The sequence below is a fragment of the Lycorma delicatula genome, chromosome 4 (assembly GCF_047948215.1).
Source record: "Lycorma delicatula isolate Av1 chromosome 4, ASM4794821v1, whole genome shotgun sequence".
NCBI lineage: Eukaryota > Metazoa > Arthropoda > Insecta > Hemiptera > Fulgoridae > Lycorma > Lycorma delicatula.
Genome location: NC_134458.1, coordinates 67,722,766 through 67,736,837, shown reverse-complemented (window position 1 = coordinate 67,736,837; position 14,072 = coordinate 67,722,766). Strand labels below are relative to the sequence as shown.

At 29.1% G+C, this 14,072-nt stretch overlaps 1 protein-coding gene across 1 annotated transcript in view; it reads left to right on the top strand.

Annotated features, from left to right (window-relative positions):
* The window catches only part of LOC142323498 (UBX domain-containing protein 4-like), a 50,341-nt gene extending 38,305 nt beyond the window's left edge, over positions 1-12,036 (top strand). Inside the window, exon 9 of the mRNA XM_075363235.1 lies at positions 11,633-12,036. Coding sequence (XP_075219350.1) covers positions 11,633-11,741 — 109 coding nt within the window. The 3' untranslated portion in view covers positions 11,742-12,036. The remainder of the gene's footprint in view (positions 1-11,632) is intronic.
* Positions 12,037-14,072: the final 2,036 nt, after the last annotated feature.

Genomic DNA, 14,072 nt, shown 5'->3' with positions numbered 1-14,072 from the left:
AGTTGTTGCACAGCTGTGATGTGGTACAGTTTCAACTTCAGACTCTTTAGGATATGTCTCTCTCTTTTTCCTGTTTAGCCTCCGGTAACTACCGTTTAGATAATACTTCAGAGGATGATGTGAATGAAGTGTAGTCTTGTACATTCTCAGTTCGACTATTCCTGAGATGTGTGGTTAATTGAAACCCAACCACCAAAGAACACCGGTATCCACGATCTAGTATTCAAATCCGTGTGAAAATAACTGGCTTTACTAGGACTTGAACGCTGTAACTCTCGACTTACAAATCAGCTGATTTGGGAAGATGCGTTAACCACTATACCAACCCGGTGGGTTCTTTAGGATATGTCTGCAGGTTGTTCTACTCACCCTAACCTAATGCAGTAATTTTCTGGTTGACTTTCAAGAACAATGAAGCATCAGTTTAGAAATGAGTGCATGAAGCTCAAAAGTGCAGACAAATGGTACCCTTTGGTGCTTGTACAACAGATCCTGTTTGACACCATTTCTTCATTAATTGCTGAATGCTGCATTTAGCTGGGATGGGACAATGAGAAAACGTTTTACAGAATAACTACTTTATTTTCTTCAAACAACTGGTTCTTATGTAGGACTACAATATTCACTTGCTCTGGTACTGAATACATCGCTAATGCATGCACAGCACAACACACCTGACCTCGATTTCAGCAGACAATTGATGGTTGGAACATGGAAGCGAGGGGATGGGACGATCAGTTGACTCATGGGAGTGGAGTTCTTACATAGGAATGCATGTCCCCTTCCTTTGTTCCAATTTTCCATGCCAGTTTCCTGTGCACAAATGAACTTATAATGTTAATGTTGTATTCAGTATTCCATATTCTGGCAGAGCTATTTTTCATGGCCCACCTGTATTAAGACAACAGTATTTTAACTTACTAACAGTACTAATGAAAGAAATGAGTCCCACATTGTGTTAAGAGTAGACTAACACAACTTTACTGCCAAAGTGTGGAACAACAGAGAGGCTTGGTTGCTTTTAGTTATCAACTATACTAAGAAGGTGCATATTGGGCTATACTAACAGCATCAATGTGCTTTGATAATGACCTTGAACGTGTTAACACTCATTTAATCGTTTTACTAAACATTAATATATTCTGCTTTATAAGATAGATCTTTGTTAAATTCTCTTTAAATGATAAAAATATAAAGTGGGTTTAGGGCATAATACGTTCATAATATTTCTGTAATAATTTTGATCTACACTTGCAAATCATTTGGGTCAGATATTTGGATAAAATGTAATTTCCTGTTACCACTTACTTGAATGTAATTGCTTATAAAGTTTACCTGCTGTAAAAGATAAATTAACTATAGCATTACTTATTTGTTTAGATATAATCTGTATTGTACTAAAAAAGAATACTTATGGAGAAAAAAAAAGTTTTATAAAATAATGAAAGGAATAATTTTTAATGTAAGACCTATGTAAATTAAAATATAAGTAGATTAAAAAAAAATTGCATATAAAACTAAAGACCTATCCTAAACCCTTCAGTTCGGGAAGGTGTTGCAGAACAGTGACTAATTGAATGAGTCACACAAACTACGTTGTAACTTACAAAAGTGTAATTTTACAAAAATTAAAAAAATCTTAAATGCCTAATCTTAATTAATATACATTGAGAAGGTAAAATATATTACCTGCTTTAAATCATAACACAGCTTTAAATCATAACACAATTATCCGGATAAATTTTTATTTTCAAGTATCTTTCCATAGAGATAAATCTGTATTAGTAGTTTATAGAAATAGGAATGGCATTGTAACTGGGACTGATTGTACTATTTTTTTGTTGTTTACAACTTAGTTCAATTGTAACAAAATTATGTGATATATCGTATTAACATTTTGCTAATTCATAATCATCAGTAACAGTAGGCTATGGGGGTATTGCTAAAATTAAGTACAATATGCATAAAAGTAACAGATTATCAGATCTTTAAAGATCATTGCATTACTAATAAAAATGAGGAGTGTTCGAGTAAATCTGAGATTTTTTGTAAAAAAAAAAAAATAAAATAAAACAAATTTCAAGGACTGGAAAATGAATTTATTTTTCCTCATAATGTCCTGCTACAGTTATACATTTATCTCAGCATTTAGAAGGCTTTGGCATAGAAAGATTTGCCAGTACATCTGAACCATTCTAAGACATCCTGCTTCACCCACCGTATTGGTCTAATAGTTTAAGTCAGTCACATTGATATATATATATATACTTTTTTTTTTCTTCTAAAGGCTACAGCATGGTACCTTTTTTTGTCTTGAAATTGATAGCCCTGTTTGCATTATTTAAAAAAAAAATAGGAATATTTCTACTGCACATTAGTTGCCTATATTTATTTTTAATTTTTTTCTGTCATGGCATTAGGATTGGGAGAGTTACTAAATTAAGTGCATAATACAGATAAAAGTCTTTTATTTTATCATAAGTGATAAGAATTTGGTGATAGCGACAATGATTTGGGCTTACAAGCGGAAAGTATATTGTGGGTAGCCTACTAAGTGAAGAACCAAATTTCACGGAATTGCAACAGGAAGATATTAAAAGAATTATTAATTTATTTAAATTAAACTTCCTGTAGTCCATATCTCCTCTGCACGTAAATTTTAGCTAATCGTATAATATTTTTTCAGCCACTCCACAACGTACAGAATTAAAGAACATTCTTACCTTTACTTTTTTTTCTGCTCATTATGACACTTTCAGGCATAAGCCCATCTTCAGCAATGTTTTCTTACATTTACACATTAAAATATAATCTGATACATTAAATTCTATAGAAGAAATATTTTTTCAGTCAATAAAACTTTCTTTTTTTTTAATTTAAAAGTTATTAATATTTAAAAATTTTCTTATAACGTATCTGTATTTTAATGCAGTAGAATACATTACTGTATTAATATACAGATAACATGTTATAAGAAAAATTTTTAATAAAAAAATAAAAAAATTTTATTCACTGAACAAATATTTCTTCTATAGATTTTAATGTATTTGATTCTATTTTATGTGTAAATGTAAAGAAAGAAGAAAAATTTTAAAGAAAACATTACTGAAGATGGGTTTAGTCCTGAAAGTGTCATAATGAGGAAAAAAGTAAAGACAAGAATGTTGTTTAATTCTGTCCTTTGTGGAGTGGCTGAAAAAATGTTATATGATTAATTAAAAGAAATGTATTAAACTGCAGAAAAGTAATGAAGTTACAGCTGTTTTTTTTTTTATTGTTGTCTCAATCGAGAGGTGAACCAGCTAACTTTGTTTTGAGGATTCTACTGGACTAAAAACTTAATGCCTCTGGCTATTAGATACATTAACATGCATAAATACTCTCATTTTATATCATCGTGTGTAACTATAACTTATCTTAAACTATTCCCTGTTTGTTATTATTGTTATTACATTTAGTTTTTCTGATCGGTTTTTAAAAATTCAGTCTCCTCCACTGGTTCATCTATTACCGTTAGAATATCACATATTTCAGTAATCTACTACTTTTGTGGAGCTGTATATTTTTAATTTTAAAAAAATAAATGGCTATTTCACATGTTTAAATTTCTATAGTGTAAAGGAAATAACATTTATAAAACTCAAATCAAAAGTGAGGTTTTCAGCATCATATTTTTTCAGTAAAATTTTAAATGACACCTACCGTTAAAGAATCATGATGTAAAGGATAATTTAGTTGAAAACTAGTAGAACTAAAGAAGGTATGATGATTTTGGGTTTATAATAGCTATGAAAGGATGGATATTCATCACTTAGGTAAGCCTTGCATGTTGTTTAAATATACATTTTTTTTTTAAAGATGTACATATTCAGGAAGGAAATGAAAGTCTGGTTTTTAGGTTAAGGTAATATGTGTTAATTTTTTGGGAGCATGCCTGGTGTGGAATATGTTATTTTATTGCGATTTGGAAATTCAAAATAAGCAGGATTTAATAAATAGCATTGGTGAAAAATTTAATACTTTGTATCATATTTTTAGTTTTCTTTCTACGTTGTATGTCAGCTTAGAAGTGTTGGAAGCATTTTTTATACATGTATTTAAAACTGCACTTTGTAAAAATGTCAGTAGGCATTTGTTTCTTGTAATTATATGGTTTTCATGTAGATTTTTTCTTCTTTGTTTACTGCTACTAATTTCTATTTATTTACAAATAATTTTTCTGTTATTTTTTTGTTGTTGATAATATTTGTTTTTAAATACAAAAAACAATATTGTGATATTATTGTGTCAAACAATATATTATTAATATATTGTGTCACAATTATTGTTATGACAATATAGCAAAATTTCTCATAGCTGTGATCAGATCATTATTAAGTAACAGCTTCCACAATCCGTACAAACTTTCACATTATTGGAAAGTGGCATCCAAAAGTTTGTTTATTTCTTTCCATTTAATGGATCAATTTTTAATTTATAGAGTGTTAAGTGTCTGTACAAAATGAAAATCGTCTTTTTGCCTTTAAAGAACATTAAAATTTATCCGTGCAGATATCTGTTCAAAAGATAACTAAAGCAATACATTTGAAATACTATTTGTAACATCATTTTGAGATTTCTAGTAATAAAACTTCTGTTAAATTAAAACTGAAACTAAAAAATAAGGAAGGTATTTGTGATAGTAAACAAACACAGCATCCTAAAAATAAAATAATTATATTTTAATGTAACTAATGCTTCAAATAAAAAATACATTAATGTTAGAAAGATGATAGTATTGATATATAAAAAAAACTACAGCACTGTGCAAGAAAAATAAAAATTTGCCAAACTAATATGGCAAAAGCAGTTTGCATTGAATGTAATAATACAGAAAAAACAACTAAGAAATTTTAAGAGTTCATGACTCATTCTGATGATTATAAAACCAGGCTTAATCTTGGGTTTGTGCATTGAATATAAGAAATGTTAAGTCAGTATAAATGTAGACTGACCTTATATTATCTATAAATTTCCTCCATTTCTTTTACTGGTGATATTTTTACAAAAAAAAGATTGGATATTTAAAATATGTTTGTATAAAATCTATTAAATTGTGAAGCAATTTTTACTACAATTTATTTATATTTATAGTTTACTAAAATAATAAAAAATAAAATTATTTCATGTAATCATTCATACTCCCAGTTATAACGTACTTATGTCAATGGATAATCAATTCCGTAGTGTTTTTTAATCATTTTTATGCATTAGTTAAACTGCACAATTATGTTTTTGTATTTATGTATGCTTACGAGTATTGTGTTATATGCTTCAAAATGTTAGTAACTCTAAATTTGGTCAGTCTGTTTGTTTTTTGAGAGTATTTCTGGTTTATTTATAAGGACTCTTGAAAATGATTCATTAAATATATTTTACCCACTTTTATAAATACTTTTTTTTAATAATTGATGCAAGTTCTAGGATTTTATTTTGTGAGGATTTTTTACTTTTGCGCTATATCTATAATTTTAATTATATTTTAAATTTACATATCTCTGTTAATAAGAATAATATGTAAACAACACATCATTTATAAAGAGAATTTACAGTTGAATTTTATTTTGAAGGTTAATCCATGCTTCCTGCTAAAAATGATAGCATTTAAAAAATCCAAACCACCATTTTGCTTTCTTTTCTGCTATAAATATAGTAATGAAATGTTTCAAGCATCCAAGGAATAATTTGCATTGTGACCGTCGCTTTGCTATACAGACCCTGTATTACAAGGTATATTACAAAAATTGAAAATAAATTTTATATATCTTCTATGATGAAAATAAAGAAATAAGTTTGGAAAAAGAGAAGTCTGGAAATACCTTACTTTCAAGAATGGCTGGCAAAAATTTTACACCGATTTCTGCTCCATCACAGTAAAATGGTATGATATTGAAATTCTTGAGACAAAACCAGTGGTTTTATACCTTTCTTTGCGCTTAAAAAAATAGGTCCCAGAATTGTATTACTAGTATTTTCTAAAAAACTGTTGTAAAAAATTGCATTTCATCTCCACATGTTTTTGTGAAGCTAGTTAGTTATTAGCATATAACAAGGGCTTAGAGGTAAAAGTACCAAATTCCTTTTTGGTGAGTTTTGAGAAAACAAGGATTTTGAGTTTTGCACCGCTGGGAAGAATCAGAAATTCGTAATGTTAAACATTATTTATATGATCCCTATAACTAATGTTTTCCAGTATTGGAACTATTTTCTTTAACTATTGCCTTAATTTTTCATTATTTTGGAAAAAATATATACTGCTGGATGTGGTAGTTTTATCACAAAATTTACTTGCCTAAGACTTCATAGGAGTAATGAAGAATAAGAGGAAAGAACAAAGTAACTACTCTAATTAATTACTACAAAAAAGTTGCTGAAACGTATGTTTTATATAATAAAACTGTGTACATTTTATGAAAAAAATTGCCTTAACTATCTTTAACTTGAGACTTAGCATTAATACTACAGGAAGAAAAAGAAATTTGTCATTAAAAAATTCCATAGATTTAACATTAATTTAAAGAAAAAATATAAATATAAGGTCTATAATACTTATTGTTTTTCCTTAACTGATTTTACTTATTCTACAAAAATAAAATTAGAAGGAACAGTAATGAAGAAGTTTCTTTTGATTGTTAATAGCACAGTTTGCTTATTGTAAAAAAACTGAACTCCTTTAAGCTAGAAAAAATAATACCCTGAATACTTCACAATAAACTGAACAGATATTACATATTTTTAAATTAATGTTAATAATAGTTTACTCACTTACTCCCACTATGCTTGCATACTGTTATGCTCACTAGAATCTTTTTCATCTTCTTCTTCCAAATCCTCTTGAAAGTATTCTCTTGTCGGTTCTGGTGTTGTGTCTGATTTCATTTTTTTAGAAGATGGAGCTGGACAAGATCCTTTTTCTTGGCCTCTAAAATTGGAAGTTTTTTAAAGCTGTGCTAATTTTGTTTTAGAAGATTTTCAGTAGATTGTGGTTTTCTATAGTTACTACTGTAATTGTAACTAAAATATATTACTCTTTGTTTTGACTTTTGAAAGCATAAATGTTTTATTTTTAGCCACCTTCTGAATCTTTTATTCTGTTTTCAATTATTTCTTTTGTCAAAGATTTTAAATCTGTAAATTTATTAAAGATTAATCCTTTAACAGCATACCTTTTTTTAATTTATTTTTCTGTCTGCTCTAGTTATGGCAAATACTGACAACCAATCTCTAATTGAAAAAATTTGGACGTTTTTCTGTGCATATTCTATTTTGCTATGCATTGAATCAGCTTTCAATTTAATGTGCCCCTTTTCCATAAATTTATGTTCAATTACACTGAGCTCAAAAATTTCTATTAAATGCAAAAATTAAGCAGCGATGTGCTGTTATCTGTTTTGGTCTCACAAGTCTCGGAAAAAACATAAATCTCTTTCACTTTCTCTGATAAACTTTGAAACCAGTACAGAAGGACAATCCCAATCCCACTACTACCTCATTTACCATTATTCTCATTCCATGTGAAACTACAAATTATTTGGCATTGCTGACTTATATACTGTTAAATTATAAACATATAATTTGTGACTGTAATAAGGAGGTAGGTCCTACATCACACACAGGAATTAGTATAACTTTTTGTAAATCAAAAGTTGCACTTATAAAAGTTTTGTCTTCATTAATTTTTTTTTATCATCTTCCTTCACAGCATAGCTTCCTTCATATTTTCTCTGTACATGTTTGGCATAACTTTGTTTAATCTGTTCTTTGTCTAGACCTACTGTGTTTTCATGATTTTTACATATCAAAATCTTTAGATGGATGAAAAAAGTCCACCCACCAGGTTGGTCTAGTGGTGAACGTATCTTCGCAAATCGGCTGATTTTGAATTTAAGAGTTCCAACATTCAAATCCTAGTAAAGGCAGTTACTTTTATACAGATTTGAATACTAAATCTTGGATACCGGTGTTCGTAGGTGGTTGGATTTCAGTTAACCACACATCTTAGAATTGGTCGACCTGAGACTGTACAAGACTACACACTTCACTTACACTCGTACATATCATCCTTTGAAGTAATACCTGACAGTAATTCCCGGAGGCTAAACAGGAAAAAAGATGAAAAAAGTTTAAATTCTACTGAGTGCAAAATATGTGCCGATAAACATTCTTTTTAGGTACAGTGGGATCATCAATTTTTTTTTGTAAAAAGCTCATACTTTTTTTTATAGATAATGTGTCAAGGTATCTCTTCTTGGTATCCCTGCAATAGTTGCAACTTAATTATACTGATCCATTATTCACTAGTTTTATATGGAGGAGTTTTGTGACCTTCCTTTTCTGAAGCAGAGAAATTTCCACTGACATCTTATCTACTAGCAAAAGCTGTTCTTAGAGGTAAATTGCAATGCAAAGGGTTTTTAGAAAAAAATTTACAAATACAAGTCTCTTTACCATCTTTTGAAAAGAAATTACTCTAACTAAACAATTTTTCTTTTACTTTACTTTCAGATTTTTTTTCCTTTGAGTATCACTTTTTTTAACTGTAGATAATAAGTAATTTTTCTGCCTTTTGTAAGATAAATGTCTAAAGTCTGCACAGATTTTACTTTGGTTTTCTTCAAAATGTAGGTTGCATTAAAAAAAAAACACTGAACAATCAGCAGGTTTTGGCATTTTAGCTGGCATATCTTTCTCTTTTTTTTTATTTATATTGAAGGCATAGTTATGTATAGATTTAGTTTGGTTGACTTTCTAGTTTTCAGGACAGGGTTTTGACCAATGAGGTGGCTTTGTACAACGTTTCTTGTTTGAATTTTTGGTAAGACTGTGGACAGGCTTATTGTGATTTATAAAAATTTCATCATCAGTATTTTCATTAAGGCAATTATGATTTAAATCAGAATTTTCAGAACTGTAGGCAGTAACAGTTTTATTCCTCTTTTTACTTCTAAGTTCATCATCAGAACTGGGCCGGAACTCGGGGTCTTTGTCAGTTATACTCTGAGTTTAAGTTACTGTCTATTTTTGAGTCATAATATTCAATAAACTTGAGGAACTTGAATGGATGCTGGCAAACTCTTTGAATTTCATGAGTGACTTTTATCATAATTGATGACTTGCAAGGAAAGTGAAGTCTTACTACTTTCGAACTTACTATTTGCTGAATTAATAACCTGTTTCTACAACAACATTCATTATTATGTCATCAGTATCACCATTATTAAGATTACTACATCGAAAATCAGTCCAAAGTACACCCCAGAGAATTTATTATTATGTTCTTCAACATGTAACATTTCACTTTATACATAAACTCTAAAATCAACATTTTTTTTAATAATAATATTACTATCAAATTAATTATTTAGATAAGGTTCTGATACTTCTTCAATTACATTTCTTTCAGCTAATTTCATTAATAACTCATTTCGATTCAGTTTTACTGTTAAAAATTGCTTTCATTCTGTATAAAAAATACTTACACAGCACGTTTAAATAAAACAGTTTACAAAACCATGTAGTAGTAAAACTACCCAACTGCCATCTAGTTAGTGATTGAATCAGCTGACCATTGCCAACTGCAAGTTATTTAGAAGTAAAATTACCCAAATGTAGTTGGTGAAATTTACCTCTACAGCCACATGTCAGTATTAATTTAGGTATTCTAAAAATCAGCTGTTACTCAGAAACAGTGTAGTATTGGACATGAGTAATTTTACTTAAAAATAGTGTTGCATTGAGCATCATATGGGTGAAATATATTATTTTCTGTATAAAATGGACTTTGGTATTTTTACCTATAAGCCCTTGATAAGTTATTTAAACATCTATCCGCACATTCAAGGCAGCAGTTTTCCAGTAATTACTTAAAAATAGTGTTGCATTGAGCATCATATGGGTGAAATATATTATTTTCTGTATAAAATGGACTTTGGTATTTTTACCTATAAGCCCTTGATAAGTTATTTAAACATCTATCCGCACATTCAAGGCAGCAGTTTTCCAGTAACTACTTTTGATGTTCTGGGACTCATTATTTAAAAGCATTTCAAAAAGCTTATAAAATCATCAATTTTTCCCAAAAATTTCAGCACTCATTTTATCATTGGGTAAATCAGGTTAAAATCAATCTTTTCCTAATGACAACTCAAAAACAAAGCATTCTCCAACCTGTTTATTTAAATTTTTCTCCTTTACTTCTGCTTCATTAGACAATTGTACACTTGCAGCACCTCACAGCAGTAAGATTTATTCATTATCTTGTTTGTTATTGTTGCTAATATGCTAGACCGGTGGAAAATCATTGTTTCTTAGTAATGAATTGATCTGAAATGTCTAGAATGAAATTTTACTTGAAATCCTCATAATACTGTTGTATAATGTTTATGATAAATTAAACAAAAAAATTAATCTTATCTCATTTCCTGGTTTTCTTTGGTAAGGAGAAAGTTCTTCAGTTCCGTTATGAGTCCATATGATAATGCTAAACCATCTGTGATTTTTATCAGTGATGAACTATGTACAAATTCTCACTGGAGATGGAGAACAGAAAGTGAGTTATTACATTTTTTCTTCCCTGTAATATTCACACCAGTGAATTATCAATTTTCGATATATCACACAGGTTTTGCTTCAGGAGCAATTTTATCCAGTCATTGACACATTCAATGTTGAATGATAACAATATTCATGTATAGAATTATTTTACTGGTTTCCCTACCAAGAAGAAGCAGGTCATATATTGCATTGTTTTTTTGACATTAGGAATACATTAATTTGTTGCTGTAACAATAGGTCCTAGACTTTTATACGATTGTCATGTATATAAAATACTTGAGGTATAAAACTTCACTGATGATAATAACAGTACTTACTACACAACCAGTTTATTTGATATTCAGAGTAGGTTTTGTTTGTAAAGCTGGGTCACAATAGTGTGTTTGGCTCAGTAAAGACGTCAACAAGAAATGGTATTTCTCTTCATGTTCTGTAGTAAGCTTGGCAAGGGTGCTTATTACCTTCAGTATGGCTATGCCGGTATCACAAGTTACTTGTATCTCGTGTTGGATCATAGATTTTTGTTCGTGCTATTAGCATACATACATTTTATAAACTGAATCACCTGTATATAAGAGGGTGAATCAAATAGAAAATTCTCTGTTTAAAGAGACTGGGAATTGTAGAACTGTCATTTATAGTTGAGGTTAGCAAAAATTAAATGAATTATGTCAGAAACCAGAAAAGGTAGTATCGATTAAATTTATTACTTTTTTTTAAGTCTACTTATTGTGGTTATTTTAAATTTTAGAATAAGTAAACTTTCATTATTTGATAGCATTATATCAGAAGAACAGTCAATTTCAACACTTCAGCATTTAACAATCAGGATGGTGAAATGTATAACAAAATTTTGGGTAGGATGTTGGTAAAACTTAGGAAATTAATTTTTTTTTCCTTGTTATTGTAAAGTTTACATATATGTAAAAGAGTATTATTATAAAGCGTAAAATATTTTCTGTCATTTTAAAAATAATTTTATTATGCTTTCACATCTTAATTCACTGTTGACTTTTTTAAACTATAAATTTTGTTTCAGGAGAAGAACAACTAAAACTCTGAGAGGGAATATCCATACATTATCTAGTGAAGATGATGATAATGCAAATAATACATATAATGGCAACTCGACCCAGCAAATGCCTTAAGTGTTTATATTAAAGACTGATTTTTAAATATTGTATGTAGAAAAGAATAATATTTTTGGTTGTTTTCTTGTTTTTGTTATAGTTCTTTATTATATCTTGGATTTTCACAGCATTGCTGTGAAAAAAATATCTGTGATTTTATTATTACTTAGATTATGGTTGTTTTCAAATAATTGTTAAGTTTAACTGATCTTGATAAAATTCCACATTAGGTTTTTTTTTAAGAAAGTTTTATTTATTATAGGTCATTGATTCTTTATCATTCAGGAATTAATACAAAATGTTATTGTATGTACATGTTAAATATTAATGTGTCTCCTATTACCTCTCAAGAGCTGTTTATTTTCTAAGTAAAATAATATATTTTTCAGGTTTTATATAACAAAGTGAAAACTGGTATAGTGATTTTTATTATGTGTACTCCAAGCATGATGATTAAAATAGAATGTGAGTTTGCAAGAATTAAGTATTATCCATCAAAAAGAAGATGTAAAACATCAGAAGCCGTATTTCATTTAAAATTTTAATAATATAATTAACTTTGATTATTGTTTCTTGTCTTGTATCAGTAATCTCTCTTTAAAGTCATTTATTGTTATGAGCATATCTACCATTCTCATATATAGTATTAAAATAACAAAAATTTATAACTTGAAATCATGTTTTCTCAGGTTTTTAATTTTGATTTGTTTTGTTTCAAAATATTTATATATATATTTATCGTTCAGTTTTTTCTTGCAATATATTACTGAATTAATGAATTGTATATTTTTTTATTCTTTTATTATTTGAAATATGTATGTTTATTCCTTTTTTGTGGTTACCATTATATTTTTGTACCAGTTTGTATTGTGGAGTTTCCTTTAAAGTATTCTTACAGGTTTCAAATAAAAGTTTCAGTTTTCTATTTTTGTTTCAGTTCTGTTTATTTCAACCATTAGCTTTATTGTCAGCTTTGTCTGCCTTGTTTCTTTATGCCAATGTACTATGTTCATTAAAATTTTATAATGGCACTCCTGTTGTTTTCACTGGATGAACAGATGATCAGCTGTAGAAAGAATGTAAAATCTGATCATTTATTTTTACTGTTCTACTATTTGTCATCATTTTACATTTCCACTCGAAGAATATTCTGCTCGCAGTAAAAGAGTCTTGCTATTTGGAATTCCCATAATGATTCTTTTGCCCTTGACCTGTGCAATTTATTACAAATTTAATTAAATTGTGGTCTCTGAAAGACTGAAGTCAGATTTTTAGAACATCAGCAGTTTGGATTGAATTGTATAAATATCTTTGTTCTACTTCATAATTTAATTAGCATTTTTGCATTTATAATTTTTATTATAAATTAATCCAATTGATTGAATTTCTATGCAGTAAACTAATTCTATAATGATTATGTTGGCCATATAAATGTGTGTGTGTGTGTGTGTGTGTGAGAGAGAGAGAGAATTAGGTTTGATTTTTGTATTCATATTCTATGGAATAAACTTGATGCTATATTTACATTTCGTAGTTTCGTTCCATCAGTGGTGAAGTTTTTGTAGGATAACAAGCTTCCAAAGAAAGCCTATCTTATGGACAATGCACCTTTGCACCCTATCAATGACAAGTTGCAGGTTGATGATATTAAAGTGCTTTTTCTTACTCTAAGTGTAATATCTATGGACCAGGGAGTACTGGAGGTCTTAAAAAAGGAGTACAATCAGCAGCTTCTCTCTTTTTTGATTGAAGGCATCAGAACAACGAGGGATTTATTGAGGGACTGAAACAGATTGACACCCTTGATGTGATTAGATGGGAGTTCTGAAGCCTGGGAAGAGATCTCGCAAATTGCACTTGTCTGATCTTGGAAGATCTGACTTGATCACCAGGATAATAAATATGAACCAATACAAACAGATGACAATATTGAAATTGTTTCTCTTCTTTAAGTTATCCCCCAGATGTGAAAGTGTAACATTCCTGATGTAAATGAGTGGATGGAAAATTATGAGAATGAAGAGATTAGATTTAGAGATTATTTATTTGAATGAACCTGCAGTAAACGAAGATGACATCGTAACTTCAAGCTCAACTAAATTTTCTCATTCTGACACCTTAAAAACCATTGAAACCCTCCTCGATTACATCCCACAACAGGATGAGGAGACTGCAGCCAACATCATCTGGTTACAAAGATGGAGAGAAACCACAACAAAAAAGAGGTCGGAAAATGAAAAACATAAAATTATAAAAGACCTTTTTTTTAAAGGTGTAAGAATTAAAACTGTATTTAAAAACATAATTTCACTCTACAGTAATAGCATTTGAAAACATAAAACTGTAGTT